Source organism: Ruditapes philippinarum, unplaced genomic scaffold (assembly GCF_026571515.1).
Source record: "Ruditapes philippinarum isolate M1 unplaced genomic scaffold, ASM2657151v2 ctg1272_1_1_1_1, whole genome shotgun sequence".
NCBI lineage: Eukaryota > Metazoa > Mollusca > Bivalvia > Venerida > Veneridae > Ruditapes > Ruditapes philippinarum.
The window spans coordinates 16,285-30,164 of record NW_026854990.1 but is presented as its reverse complement, the minus strand read 5'-3'; the positions used below and the strand labels follow the sequence as shown (position 1 = coordinate 30,164).

The following is a 13,880-nucleotide window of genomic DNA, read 5'->3' as shown; positions in this document are numbered from 1 at the left end:
GAAATGAATAAAGACTAACGTCACCTCGACTTCATTACAGGTTTTTAGAAAAAATAGATTATCAATGTTTTGATCGCTTTTCTTAAATCACTCGGTAACAACACGGAACTCAAGTGGTACAAGGTCGGGAGTAATTGAGTCTTGTATAGTATCCAACCGTTGTAAAGATTGGATACCCATGTTATGATGGTTAAAAATTATTCAATTGACACCCCGGGTGGTCGTGTATTGTTTGTTTATACTTTCCTATTACTGCACTTTCAAGAATGACCTTTGAGTTAACTTCTTTTATTAGCCAAATCCATGTAGTGATTATATCAAAGGATTGTCCGAGGTTGGACCTGATATTCTGTGCAGGTTTGTCAATCCTTTTCCGCAGTTATCAATTGAAATGCTTAATTTTCATTAATGCTGTGTTACTTTAGTATTATTTACAAACACGGAAATTCCGTTCTGTCAGTACAGGTACCAGACATGGAAGTTTCACATGCACGTTTTATATCATTGTAATATTTGAAACAGGGGACCACTCCGACCTGTTAACTGGGACCCTTGAATTTAACCAAGGGCTGTGCCATTTCATGACAAGTTTCTACTCATTATGAAATGAGAAAATACTGCAATGTGTTCTGCTGCAATTTTTTAGTTGCATTTCTTTTTTTTTCACTTTATTCGCAAACAATACGTATACGCATACCGAGGCAATTTTTATTACGCATGCGCACACCGAGAAGTGTTCATTGGTCCCCTGTCTCATTTTTTCTCGTTAAACCGGCATTCAAAAAGAAAAGAGGCATAATGAGCCTTTAAACAACGTTGCACTTTTAAGATTTTTTTCCAAAAGATTAAGCCATTCGTTGTTAATTATTCAATGCACTGCAGTGTGGATTAATATGTGTAGTTTCCTGACAGTCAGCAGGCAAGAACTGCCTCAAACGCCTTCATTTCCCGTCAGTTTTAGAGCCTATGAATCCCCAGAGTCCATGAAAATCAAATTATTGACAGAAAACAAAACACGCTTGAATTAAGTTACAGGAAATTAAAATAACGGGTGGGGAACCATTGTAACATTCAAATACAGTTAAACAAATAAGGCAGTTGCCATGCAATATAGTAAACATGAAAATTAGTTTTTTCCACTATATTTTGAACGATGTTGTCAATACGGAAAACATACGTGGACACTAATATTTGATCACGACTCGATAAATAGGTATTTGATTTGCTCTTATTATCATATTATTTTAAATGATTGTTTTCACAGGAAGACACGCTTTTACGCATTATGTCATTAGCATCATTATTCCATCATTTTCGTCATCAATAGCATGATCATCATCATCAACAACAAAAACATCATGATGATGATCATCATCATTATCAACATCATCGCCCTAAGGAACAATATTCATTATCTTCTTCCGCATCATTATCGTCCTTAACAGCAGTAGAGTTATCTTCATCTACATCATCATCATCATTTCCGCATTTATTTTTACAAGAGAAACATGCCATCATCATCATCGTAATCATCGATTTCATCAAAATCGCAATTACCATAATCGGTATACTTTGGCGTAAAATACATGTAAGATACAAGTTTCTTCACATTTCGAATATGCGTTTATTTCTTCTTTTATTCCTCCTTATAGAAACCGGGCAACAAGATCTTTTCAACAAAGTATAAAAGAATAGGCTCAAGTATAGAATTTATATTATATACAGAGCTTACAAGAAGAGATAATATAATCTATTTCAGTGACAGGTAAGCCTGCATACGAGCCAGGTCTTTGTGCTGCAGTGTTTGTATTGAATCTTTAAAATGAGCAGGTTCTATAGTAAATGGATGATAAATTGTACAATAACGGCGATTTAGTTTTCAATTACATAGATATACATTTAAATTACAGACTGTACATCAGTTAGAGTTTATTGAAAAGAAGAAGATCGATGTCATGATCGGATCGATCAGTTAACAAATGCGCTATTTGATCGTCGATTAATTGACATGTAAATAATGGTAAAAAGCGACAGGAATGGAGGATTGCATGGACGCTTGTCAAGCGCCTCTTGACCTCAGACTGCTTCCGGTGCTGACATAGCAAAATGCCCTTCCTCAAATCTATGCAGCATGTTATTGCTGCAAAATTCCTTATGAATTTGGCAAAGTCCAAGAGTTTTTATATACAGTTTTTGTTGCATAAATGACTCATTCTGTATCTTTATCTTTTTCATTATGACGGTTAAAAGCAGGTATTCTTGGTAAAAGTCATATGACCAGATGTGTTTACAATTCATTTGAAAGCTAGGAGACAGTGCAGTTTATCGGACCTTTGCAATAAGAATAAAAGATATAACCATTATATCCTGCATTTAGGACGCAATTTCATTGAACAGATGTATAAGATTGATGAATTTCCTCATACAGCTGTGTCATCTCCGCTTTGAAGAATTTTAAATACCGAAATAAACCAATATTAACTTTTGGTCGAAAATTAAAGACAGTGTCCGATTGATTCTCGTCACACGTTGTTGTGAGGTGGCCCCTTCATGAAAAGCCTGTTAAACTGTTTTATGACTCTATTATATTGAAAAGATATCAAAATATTTCATTAAAACCTCCCGGACCATTGAAGACTTTCTTAATACGGCCACTTTTACTCATTCTTTCATTGCTCAACAAGATTTTACATGCAATAAATCCACACCAAAAGTGGTTATTTTATTTCGTTTAACTGTTTACTTTGAAACTTTCTTTAATAAAGTGGAGGTTTTCGTGAGGCAATTTCCGTACATAATGATGCATTGTAAAGATGTCTCATGACATTTGCTTTATTCACAGAGTGTTGAACTTACACTGACACCGGTTGTGACTCGACGAAAATAGATAATTTAATTTTAATTTAAGTAAGATTGGGATTCATTCTAAAAAGATTCTCAATTACATTTTGATGACATGCATCCTCGTATACAGTTGTAACAAGCTGTATTGATGCTGTCTACATTCCACACTGTAAGTAATATGCTCAATTAGGGTTAGACTGGCCGAGTCAGAAATGAAAGTACCTTTTGACATTTTTCCAAGGTTGCTGTAATCCAATTCATCTCTTACGTAGTTCTGATACCCAATACTACTTTTGATTGTTTTTATAGGAGTCCATTAGTGAATTGTCACATTCCAACGTGATGACAACGATTCTGTCATTTAGTACAGATGTCATTTTATACATGGCCGTAGATAAAAAGGTACAATGCCACAGTACCTATGAAGGCACGTTGACATAATAATTGTGTTGATGTTGACCAAATCTTATTGATATATTATTGCATGCTCCCCGTAAATAATCGTAAAACTTGACAACTGGCAGTCTTGGTGGTATAAACGCTTTCTTTCTTGTCATATGGTACATAGAAGAGCCTTGAACCAATTTCCGGTGACCTTTGACAATCCAACAATGGTATAGTAAATAAACTCATATCAGAACCAAGAGTTGTTTTTGTTGTTGTTGTTTTTAGTTCTTCAGATTTTAAGATACATCACTACTGATTTATTTATTTGAAGAGCTTCCTAATTTATCTTTTTTGATTAATTTATCTTTTTGATGAATGCACATGATCTTATGTTCGAACTTTACGTCCTCAAACAAATGTCGAAATCGTATCAACATGATCCAAAGACATGTTAACAACTTCAGAACTACTTGTTTAACATAATTGTATGTAATAAGGCCAACCTGATTCTATGTCTAACTCAAATTATGACTAATTCATGTAAACAAGTTGTTAACAAATTCACAAACAAATTAATTGACCGGAAATGAAGCTGGTAGGCAAGATTTTGTGCAAATAAGCCAAATCATGTTTAACCCTTAGCCCCCAAATGTTTAAGCTGGGACATAGTATGTCCAAAGTTTAACTTAAACAAGCAATGTTCATTTTTGAAAATTGTAAAACACTAAATGTTGCTGTCTCAGCGGTTTAAAAGGTCTTGCTGTGACAGAAATTAGGAAAGATATGTAATTACTCCCCGCAGAAACATTTAAATTTGACACCAATTGCTAACGCTTCATATTCATTTAGTAAATGATCCAAATTGACACATTATTAGCTTCAGGTGTTTATACAACGGTTGTCAATTAGGCAACTTGTCTGTGTATCTGTTTGAAATGTTTGAAACGTAACAAATGGTTACACAATTGTGACAAGTATAGTTTGATGTGAAGCAGATACCTTTGCTCTTACATCGCCGCTTTAGATGATGGTCTAGATGGTAAAATGACAAGAGAAAATAGTGCGTGCGGCATGAAACGCTGGACAACGCTGGACCTGAGGTTCACGTGTTGTCAATGAAGAGATGGAAACTGGTAAAACATCAAACGAATCCATAGATACTGCGGCTCTTTGATGTATCAAAGTACTAGTGGTATCTGAACCACAGCTTGTCCTGGCTGTTATCATAGGTTTATTATATTGAAGTGGTTGCTTAATTGTTTAAAAGTTCATCTACTCTGGCCTTATTTTGTAGTTATCTTACCACCATGTCATTCAAATCATCATTATGTTAATATGATTGCATGGAAAACATGTCAGCTGTTTCTGCTCTAAGAATAGGCGTCTAAGAATAACTCCAATGCATTATTTTTAGATACCGGTAATAGAATACAATGTACATGTATAACTCAATCTTTGCTTTTCTATATTGAGAAAACGATAAGAAAATCAGCTTTCTCCCTTTAAAAAAAGTAACCAAGCAGATCGATTATCTGGAAATTTCAGACAAAAATCTAAGTAATGTCTTCTATACTTTTAATTTGTTTCAGATCGTTCACGTGTAAGTAACAAAGTCGTCTGCAATCTTGTTTCGTAAATAATTAGATGCAACTTAAAACCTCGTATACAATGTATATATATAAAACCGTTTGCAGACGATGTCTACCTCTAAATTTGCCCTTGGTGCAACTTTATCCAGAAAGTTTAGAGTTCAACCCTATTTAAGACAGTATAAATCATTGCTTTTGTCAAAATGAAGTAAGCAATATTAAGATTATCTTTAAACGCAATACTATAAAAAAGAAGCCATTTATGAATAGGTTACGGCAGTTTCCATTGAGTAACTTAGTGACATTTTTAATTGCCATGTATGTTTGTTACAGAGTTTAAAATTGAAATAAAAACTCGCAGGTGAAGAGTTGCGAATAGCAACTACTAATTAGCAGAAGACAAATGCCTTATTCAGCAATCTTGTCGCATTAGATGTTATCAAACTGTGCGTATGCATACACATTCAACAAATAGTCCCTAGTTTTTGTGAAATACCATTCGCATGGAAGAGAAGCGCCCTTTAAAGACAAGATAAAAACATTTTATAAGTCGCCTGTGAATGAGTTTTTAATTGAGAGAATCATTGTGAACGATTGTCTTTATTTAGCGTATTATTGACGGATGGACAACTTCGATTGGATGAATTAGTCACGTGCATCATTAAAGCAGACGATAACAATATTTCATTTAATTTTATGAGCTTTTGCATTAGTTCTTAATTCTATTATAAGCGGATCTTTCCAATAGATTAATTGTTGCGATCGTTGTGTTTAATACTTTATTTAGCAAACGATAAATGTTTGATTTCTCTAGATAATTTCACGTGCCATTAATTCATAAAATGATTACTATAGTAACCGATGTCCTCAACAGGTGGGCAAGTCAGTCGAGATAGCGCAAGTAGCTCTGAATGTAGCAAAATGACCAGTCTCGCTCACAATCTGGACAGTTTTGCTTCATCACTTAAAATGCTCAGGGCTATCAAATTAGTACGCAATTGTAAATGGTACTTATTTTTGAAAAGAAAGAAAAAGAAATATGTGAAACATGTACTAAATCATTGAGGTCTGAAACAGTTTTAAAAGGCCATGTACGTATATAATAAAGTTAAGTTGCTTTTATAAATAGGTGACATATAAGCTGCGTCAGTCTCAGCAGGGTAGAGGGTAGGTTGGATGACTAATGCATGCAGATAACACAAATGTAAACAAGAAATAAGCATTCCATTGTAGACTCTTGATATAAAGATTTTAAAGTAAACGACTGTAATATTCGGGTGGGTTTATTTAATTATAAACACCTCTGACATTACAAGACGTAAAAACTAAGTAAACGCATTTCCAAAATAACCCCAAAAAATGCAGTGTTCGTGAGAAAGGTCGTCCACCAACATTATTAGGTCAGAGATTCACGTGCAGAATGTGAAAAAGTTAGAAATTGTAACTACATGTAGTTATTTTATTGGAGTTGTCGATGTTGTTGCTGCTGTTGTTGTTATTTTTGTTGTTACCGCTTTATATTTTGTTGTGTTTATTTTACATTTTCCAGGTAATATTAAGTTCATAGAGAAAAGTAAATGCAGGGAAGAATTAGAATCAATATATTTCACATTCCATTCGCCTTCATCACCATGATTGGCAATGCTGATGGTTGTTTTCCTGAGAATTCCATTTATGGAGGAAAATAGATACAAATAATGGCATGATAAATCGAATTCTCATTTCCAGGGAAGGTGTGAATGGTCGTACTAAGATAATGAGAGGGTACCTAGTGCGTGCTTTAACTGTACCCTTACTCACCTGAATTGATTAGCAATTAGTACAGAAAAAATTAAATCCCAGAACAGGTGTCAATGAGTGCTCTTTGCAAGAAGGTTGGTAGTTTTATTTGGTCCCAGAGCGTCAAAAATTCCCTAAGGTAAAATTCTTAAATTGATTTTCAAGACATGCCTGATGGTTTTTAAAACATTATAACATGCATTTTTAAAGTGATTAAAGACAAAATTGTTTATAAAATGGTCTCAAATGCAGAAGGAAAAAAACAGTATTGGAAGGGTAATGGGTGCAATACTCACTCCATAAAAACCCTAAAAGTGCTATATATTAAGCACAGAACAAATGTTCAATTGAAAGCATATAACTGTACCTACGTATAAATTTGAAATAATTACTACATGAATTGACTTGAAGTAAAATTTAATACAGTTAAATATTGTCAACATCTTTACACTGCAGTTTCTTAGCGATCACGTGTTATTTACGGGTAGATTCGTATAAAGCCCGTCACACAAGCTCATTTGCATCCGTTTAACCTAACGATTTTTAGAAATATATAATTAACAACTAGTCTAATGAAAAATTAATTCAAACTCACGATGCTGATATGGTGCACCTTTTTGATTAAACTTTACCGGTCACCGACTCTAACAATTAAGTCTCCACCATACCGTAGCCCATATGGACGGGCACTTGTGAATACAATATAAGGTATCAGACCCTAATCATTGTTCAATAATGTTAAAATAGTGTCTTAACACCCACTATCATTCGAAACAGACACCATAATTAGCTCATTACGATCCTTTTGTTGTGTTAAGAAGGTGTCTACCCGTTTGATCTTATCAAACCGGTCACTTGTCAATATCGATATCTGCTCGAATGACCATCGGGCTAAACTGACCATGAAAGGGTAGGACTAAATTGAAACTTAATCGAGCGTTTTACTTGCCGCTTCCGCAGGCTATGCACTGATAAATTGCCAAGATAAAGAAAGAGCAACCTCTATGGACTTGGTCTACGTCATGATAGCTTCTATCCGTTGACCGTGACGATAGCAAAGATTTCAAATCTTGATATTTAAAATAAAACTTCAAAAATAAATTACCAAAATCATAGTAGAAAAGCTGCTTTTAAATCTTGATAACTTTGGCGATATACTTACACGGCTTAACCCGACAACAAAATTTCAGTCTGTACATTTGGTCCATACATTACTGAAACATACAGCCTCGCCCTAAAGTTCGCTAACCCCATTTGTTAAGGTCATTTGTAGAACAATAAGGATTATGACATAAATATTAACTGTCTTCTTCATGGGGCGAAATAGTGTGAAAATAAATGACATATGTCAAGTAAATTGAAGGACGACATAGGGAAAATGATAAAGTGTGCAGGGTACAGTTTTTGATGTATGGTGTAGCAAAAATTCAGAAGATGAACAAGTATAACATGCAATAATAACGAGAGAATAATGGTTCTATAAAAATGCACATCAAAGATTTTTATGTATGTAAGACAAGTATTAAAGATGTAAAACAGCTAATGGTCGGAACGGCCACATGGTTTTCTTCAGCCAAACTATAATAGGTTGTCAATTTTCTTTGGCCATTAACACTAATTAAACAGTCTAATTGTTTTCTGTGTAGTCTAATTAAGCGAAATGTTACGTAGATTTTTAAGTAAAAAACAAAGCTAATGTTCATCTCATAGCCTGTGTTGTTGTTGGTGTTATTGTTGTCGGTGGTAGTTATTGTTGTTGTTGATGATGATACTGATGATGATAATGATTGTTAGTTTAGATCTGAGCATGTAGCTGCCTAAAGCTCAAATTGAAGACAATGCAAATTGGTTAACCTTACCAAGCACCTCCATTTTCTTGTATTCAAGACTTCTGAGAGATAATGTAATGTATGAAATACATGATGAATATTTTTGTTCACCTGTTTTGTATGATTCATATACATTCGTTTTGAACCAATCAAATTAGAAATCTCTCGACAAAAAGACATTGTTTTCAAACAGTCAAACAATAGAAAATATTGATATATAATATTTAGCAGGAATAAACTCAAACAAAAGAGACAAAACACGAATCAGATCGTGTGATATCGATTAATAGCCAAACCGATCATTTTCAATCATATTACCAATTTAACTTTGTGCATAATTTATATTTTGCAGCTAAAAACATGCAGACGTAGGCCGTCTAGGAAATTATTCATTGCATTATATTAACGAATGAGATAAATTACGAAAGTACAACGTGATAAAACGTGTTTCTTTACTCGGTAAATAGTTTTAGACTTAAATATTTGATAAGCGCGTTTTTACACTTTTTGGTGATATCTGACATTTAAGATTCATTTCCGGTCTTTTAAAGTCATTCCGTGAAAACTTTGCAATAATAACGAAATGAACGAACGGGTGATAAAATCCATTCCACTAAACCAAACAAAAATTAAAAACAGGAACACGAAAAGCTATATTTCAATATTGTTTGTATTTTAGTGTGTGAAATAAAATATTGATTATGTCAAGTCAACTTGGTTATCCCTTCACCTCTTGTGGGTCAATATTAATCCTTTAGGGTTGATTGTTCCCCTCCCACTATACAATTTAACACGTCAAAGTACACATGTCTGTTTACATTGTCCCAACCAAGTCAGTAAATATTTGGAAACTTGTTAGAAACCCATAAACATCTATAGGTCATAGTTTTTAGAGTTTTCTTACTATGAAGGGGGTCGGATCATACCTTTTTGTTTGAATTTTATTAGCTGTATTGACCTGGGGGTCGAGGTTGTTTGGACTTCGCGAGATCTTGCTACCTTAATACGACAAGGAGAGAAATTAGTAGCACGTCTTTGTCATAAAAGTGACTCAGACAAAAAAATAAAATAGGACAGAAAAAAAACCCGACAGAAGTCGTTCTATTATAATTAAGGGGCGATTTGCAATAAGGAAGAGTTTCTTTTGGGGCGTAAACAATTACCTTCCTTCCCTTTACAAAAATCGTATCTTTTTTATCTCGAATTAGGACACGCGGATAAGCTTACATAGATTTTTGTTTCTTTAGTTTGTTTATCAATCAGGAATGATTTATCAGGCGGTGTGAAATTAGAAATGATGATAAAAAAAAATTCGATGAAAATCTTTATATTACCCGCCATCTTAATGACAGCAAAATAGATAGGTCAAAATCATCGCCCACAGCTTACAACTTTATTACTAGCTTATTCTACATAAAACTAGAATATTCCCATTCAGTCATGGCCTATTGTTAAGTAACAAGGTAATCCGAATTCCTACACCATGTTAACCTAAATCTTTACAAATTACGAATCATTTAACCTCAAAATCGTTGTCAGCTCTCTCAGTTTCACCATCCATTCGCGTGATGACAGTAGGAAAAGAAGTACAAAATGACAAAAAAAGATACATGCACCATGTCTTCAAATTTATTTTCTCTTCTTTAACAAGTAACGACAAAATCTGTTTAACGTTCTCGTGTGACGTACACTATTTCAATGTCCTTAAGAAAAAAAAAGAACGCCGCCCTGAGAATCTTAAACAAACGGCAGCAAGACGAAATATGTCGCAAACTAAAATTTCACCCATAAGGAAATGTAACCCCGGGGTGACACCCTATTTTGTTAACAAATAAGCCCTGAAAATTAATCTAGAGTATCATATGGTCGACCAAAAGTCAGTCTTGTCTATGTATATACTAGCTAGACAGTTTAGTAAACGCTTGGGTTGTTGAAGTTTAGGATAGGTATATAAGGTAGAGTAATGAATTTAAATCTTAAGGCTTTTTTTCAAATCAAAAAACGCTTCGGTGATCATGTCTTATGGTCTCTGATTTGAGGGGATTTTTGTACAACAAAATATGTGGGTAGAGAATGAATTAAACATGAAAAGAATGAGATATGATATACAACTTATATTTTGTAAAGAAAAACTTGTATACCTATTACTCATTTCATTTTTTTTTCGCACAAAGATGTCATTAAAATAGTCCGAGAAATAGCTGCATTTTCACATTAAACTGAGCGTTTTAAATTGTTTCCTTTAAATATTTTTCGACAAAAACAGTTTAAATTTATCAGGGTAAGGCTTTAGTAATTAATTGATCGAAATTGCTGAAGATACAGAATTTCTGCACTGAAACTGGTAGCAATCGACAAAGATATATATGCCCTCGTATATAGTCTTTATAGATATAAGTTAATCTTTTAGTCAAAGATAAAAAAAATAGTTAAAATTAAATCTGCTTGTGAAAATTGTGCTTGTATGATCGGTATTAACTCGTGTTCTTGATTTTCATCAAATTTAATCAAATCATTCCAGTTCGATAACGATAAAGCTGAATTGTGTATTCGTGCAATTATTACATTGCACTTGTTCTTTCCGCTTTTTGCACTGTCGTAAAAGAAAACGGTGTTTTATTAATTGTTTATGTCGTAATAACTTCACTAATTTGGCGCCTACAGGTCTGTAAATCTTTTCATGAAGAAATTATTATAATCAGAATTAGTGTCGTGTTAATCTTATTAAAGTTATGCTTAAAATTGCAAGTAATAAACAATATTTCAGTGAATTAAAGTGGAGATACGTCGAGGGGTCGTTGTCCATTGCCCTTTGACTTTTTGGTGGTCTAAAGTGGCAGTTAATTTCAGACTAATCGACACTGACCGTCATATTGCTTTCTTAAAGTATAGGTTTTATTTTCCAACAGTTCTTTTATCAAAGAAGTTAAATTTATACCCAAAAGTGTACAATTTCCTAAAACGCCTGCTCGACTCTAATTTCTGTGTTATTAGCTAGCAATGTTTGAAACATAAGAGGTTCTACTTTAAATACAAAATATGAATACTTTGAAATCTGGAGGAGTGCAGTTAAAGTTTATAACAAAACGTCTACATTTCCTACCACAATTCACGCAAATGATAAAACACGAGCGCAAACTGTGCAAATTAATAGAAGACATGAAATCTTGACTGATGAGGTGTCGTCTGCAACGCGACCAAAACAACAGACGACAATTTTTATTTTATCTCATTTAGAAGAAAAGTATTTTAAAAATAAATGCACGCGGTCAAGACTGATTCTTTTATAATTTGTGACCGATTGAAAAATAGAAAAGCCAAGCAATTCGTGTTTCCAAGCAATAAGTGTTTTTGTGTGTGTTTTTTAGGGATTGTTTTCTAGACTAGTTTACATATTCGCATGAAAGTCGTGAAGAACATGTTCTCTTCTTTCTTTAAGTTCCTTAAGCATTGTTTAATTCATATATATATAAATGGTTATTTCCAGTGAATACAAAGTATTTAAGCAAATTTAGGGTACAGACTGAAAGAACGAAAAAACCTTAATTGCATAAATGGGTAACTGGACAGTCGACCTGTTGGTCACACAGAAACAATTACTAATGTGTATGCTGTCATAGTGTTGTCAACGTTCGTGTAATAACATCATCATAAAACAACACTTCACAACAGTCTGTCTGAACATTTATACATTCACTTAACTGACCAACATACCTTGTTATTACTTACAAATAAAACGCTTCTGTCGAACATTTTCCTTTCACTTTTATAATAAAAAGACCTTACAGTTCATATACCACTTTTCTATGCATGTTCAACATTTTTCAAAATCATTCATTAAAGTTTTCTTGATATATTAGAGTTACCATGCTTTTTAATTATGTATAAAACTTTGTCAAATGCGAAATACGATTTAATTTGAATTTCTCTGAATTCTGTTTCACTGGAAACGTATAATGTTGTCTAGCTTTTATTTTACTGCGAATCGTTATGCTTTTGGCACCATTGAAGAAAGAACGCCAAATTTAGAACTAATTTAATGCATCTGTAACTTAAAGTGAGCTATATAAATGATCTACAGTATGTGACGTGAAACAAATCGATTCCAGACGATGCTTAGACCTGGAAATCCCCTAATAAACATCGTCTGAACAGACTAAAAGCTATATTAGGAAATGTCAGATAATTTTCTTTTGCACTCTCTGAGAAATTGCTATATTTACTTTTCGTCTGCTTAAAGATTATCGCATTTTTTTTTATTTGGACATTAATTTTATATATATGTATTTTATTTTCAAGTTGTTGTGTTTTTTTTTCAAATATTTTATCGAGGAAATATAAAAGAAACAGTATCTTACCAGACGCTAATTTGGTGGTAAATTCCTTATTTTCTATAATATAATCCAAACTTAGCGAAGAATCCATAACTGTTTTAACGCACTCAGCACACGATTCTTGTAATATCTCATTTAAAAAATTATCGGGTTGATGTTTACATAGCTGCTCCAAACTTTCAAACAATAAATCCAACCCATCTTTTTGAAGAAAATCCGAAATCCAGCCTGGTTGGTTTTTAGCCTTATCAAACTTTTTCTTGATAGTAGCGTATGTCTTAACGCTAGGAGCTCTCAACAATTCAATAATCTTTAGCGGTGTAGTAGGAGCGTTCTGATTGGCTGAATCGCTCGAGCTGAACCAACCAACCGATGATCGTCTACATTTTAAGCCTCGGCGGGGAATTGAAATGACTGTAGTAGTCTCAAAGACGTCTCTATTTAATTCAATTTCGCTGTCAGATACACTTTCAAGGTCGTCCATGATAGCAGAGAAAGCGTTTATTCCATCAGAATCTTCAGTTTATGGAATCTCTACGCTGAAAAAGAATGGAAATAGATATAGATTGACACGTGTTTAAGTTTTATATTGTTTTCTATGCTACTGGTACTATGAATATCAGAATTACGAGGAGTTAAATGAATTATAAAAATATATTATACCAAGGAGGAATTAATTAAATAAAAACAGTCAATTCAAAATCGGATGTTTTGGCATTTAGCTTGAGATTTGCCAGGATATTGTTTCCACGCATTGCTACTGTTGTTGTTGCTGTTGTTGCTGTTGATAATGATGATGATGATAGTGATGATGGTAGTAGTGATGATGATGTGCTCAGACAGAGAAATGCATACAAATTACCAACCCCACAATAGCATGTGTTACACCAACAACTCTAAAAGTTATCTTAATCATATATCAGAAATCTAAAATCTGCAGATACTCAACCTTCCACTTAAATTACGTATTAAATAGAAAGAATTATGACCTTTCTATTTAACCCTCTAAAGTTACTCTTTATCTATTCTTATTTTCAAATTAAACTCATTTTAAACATTTTGAAAATGACAAATTTTAATCTGAAAACAAATATCACAAATGACTTGGATATTTTTGA

General features: G+C 33.4%; 1 protein-coding gene across 1 annotated transcript in view; it reads right to left on the bottom strand.

Annotated features, from left to right (window-relative positions):
• Positions 1-13,316, bottom strand: part of LOC132741724 (formin-J-like) — a 66,235-nt gene extending 52,919 nt beyond the window's left edge. The window contains exon 1 of the mRNA XM_060729974.1: positions 12,787-13,316. Coding sequence (XP_060585957.1) covers positions 12,787-13,246 — 460 coding nt within the window. The 5' untranslated portion in view covers positions 13,247-13,316. The remainder of the gene's footprint in view (positions 1-12,786) is intronic.
• Between the last annotated feature and the right edge of the window lie 564 nt (positions 13,317-13,880).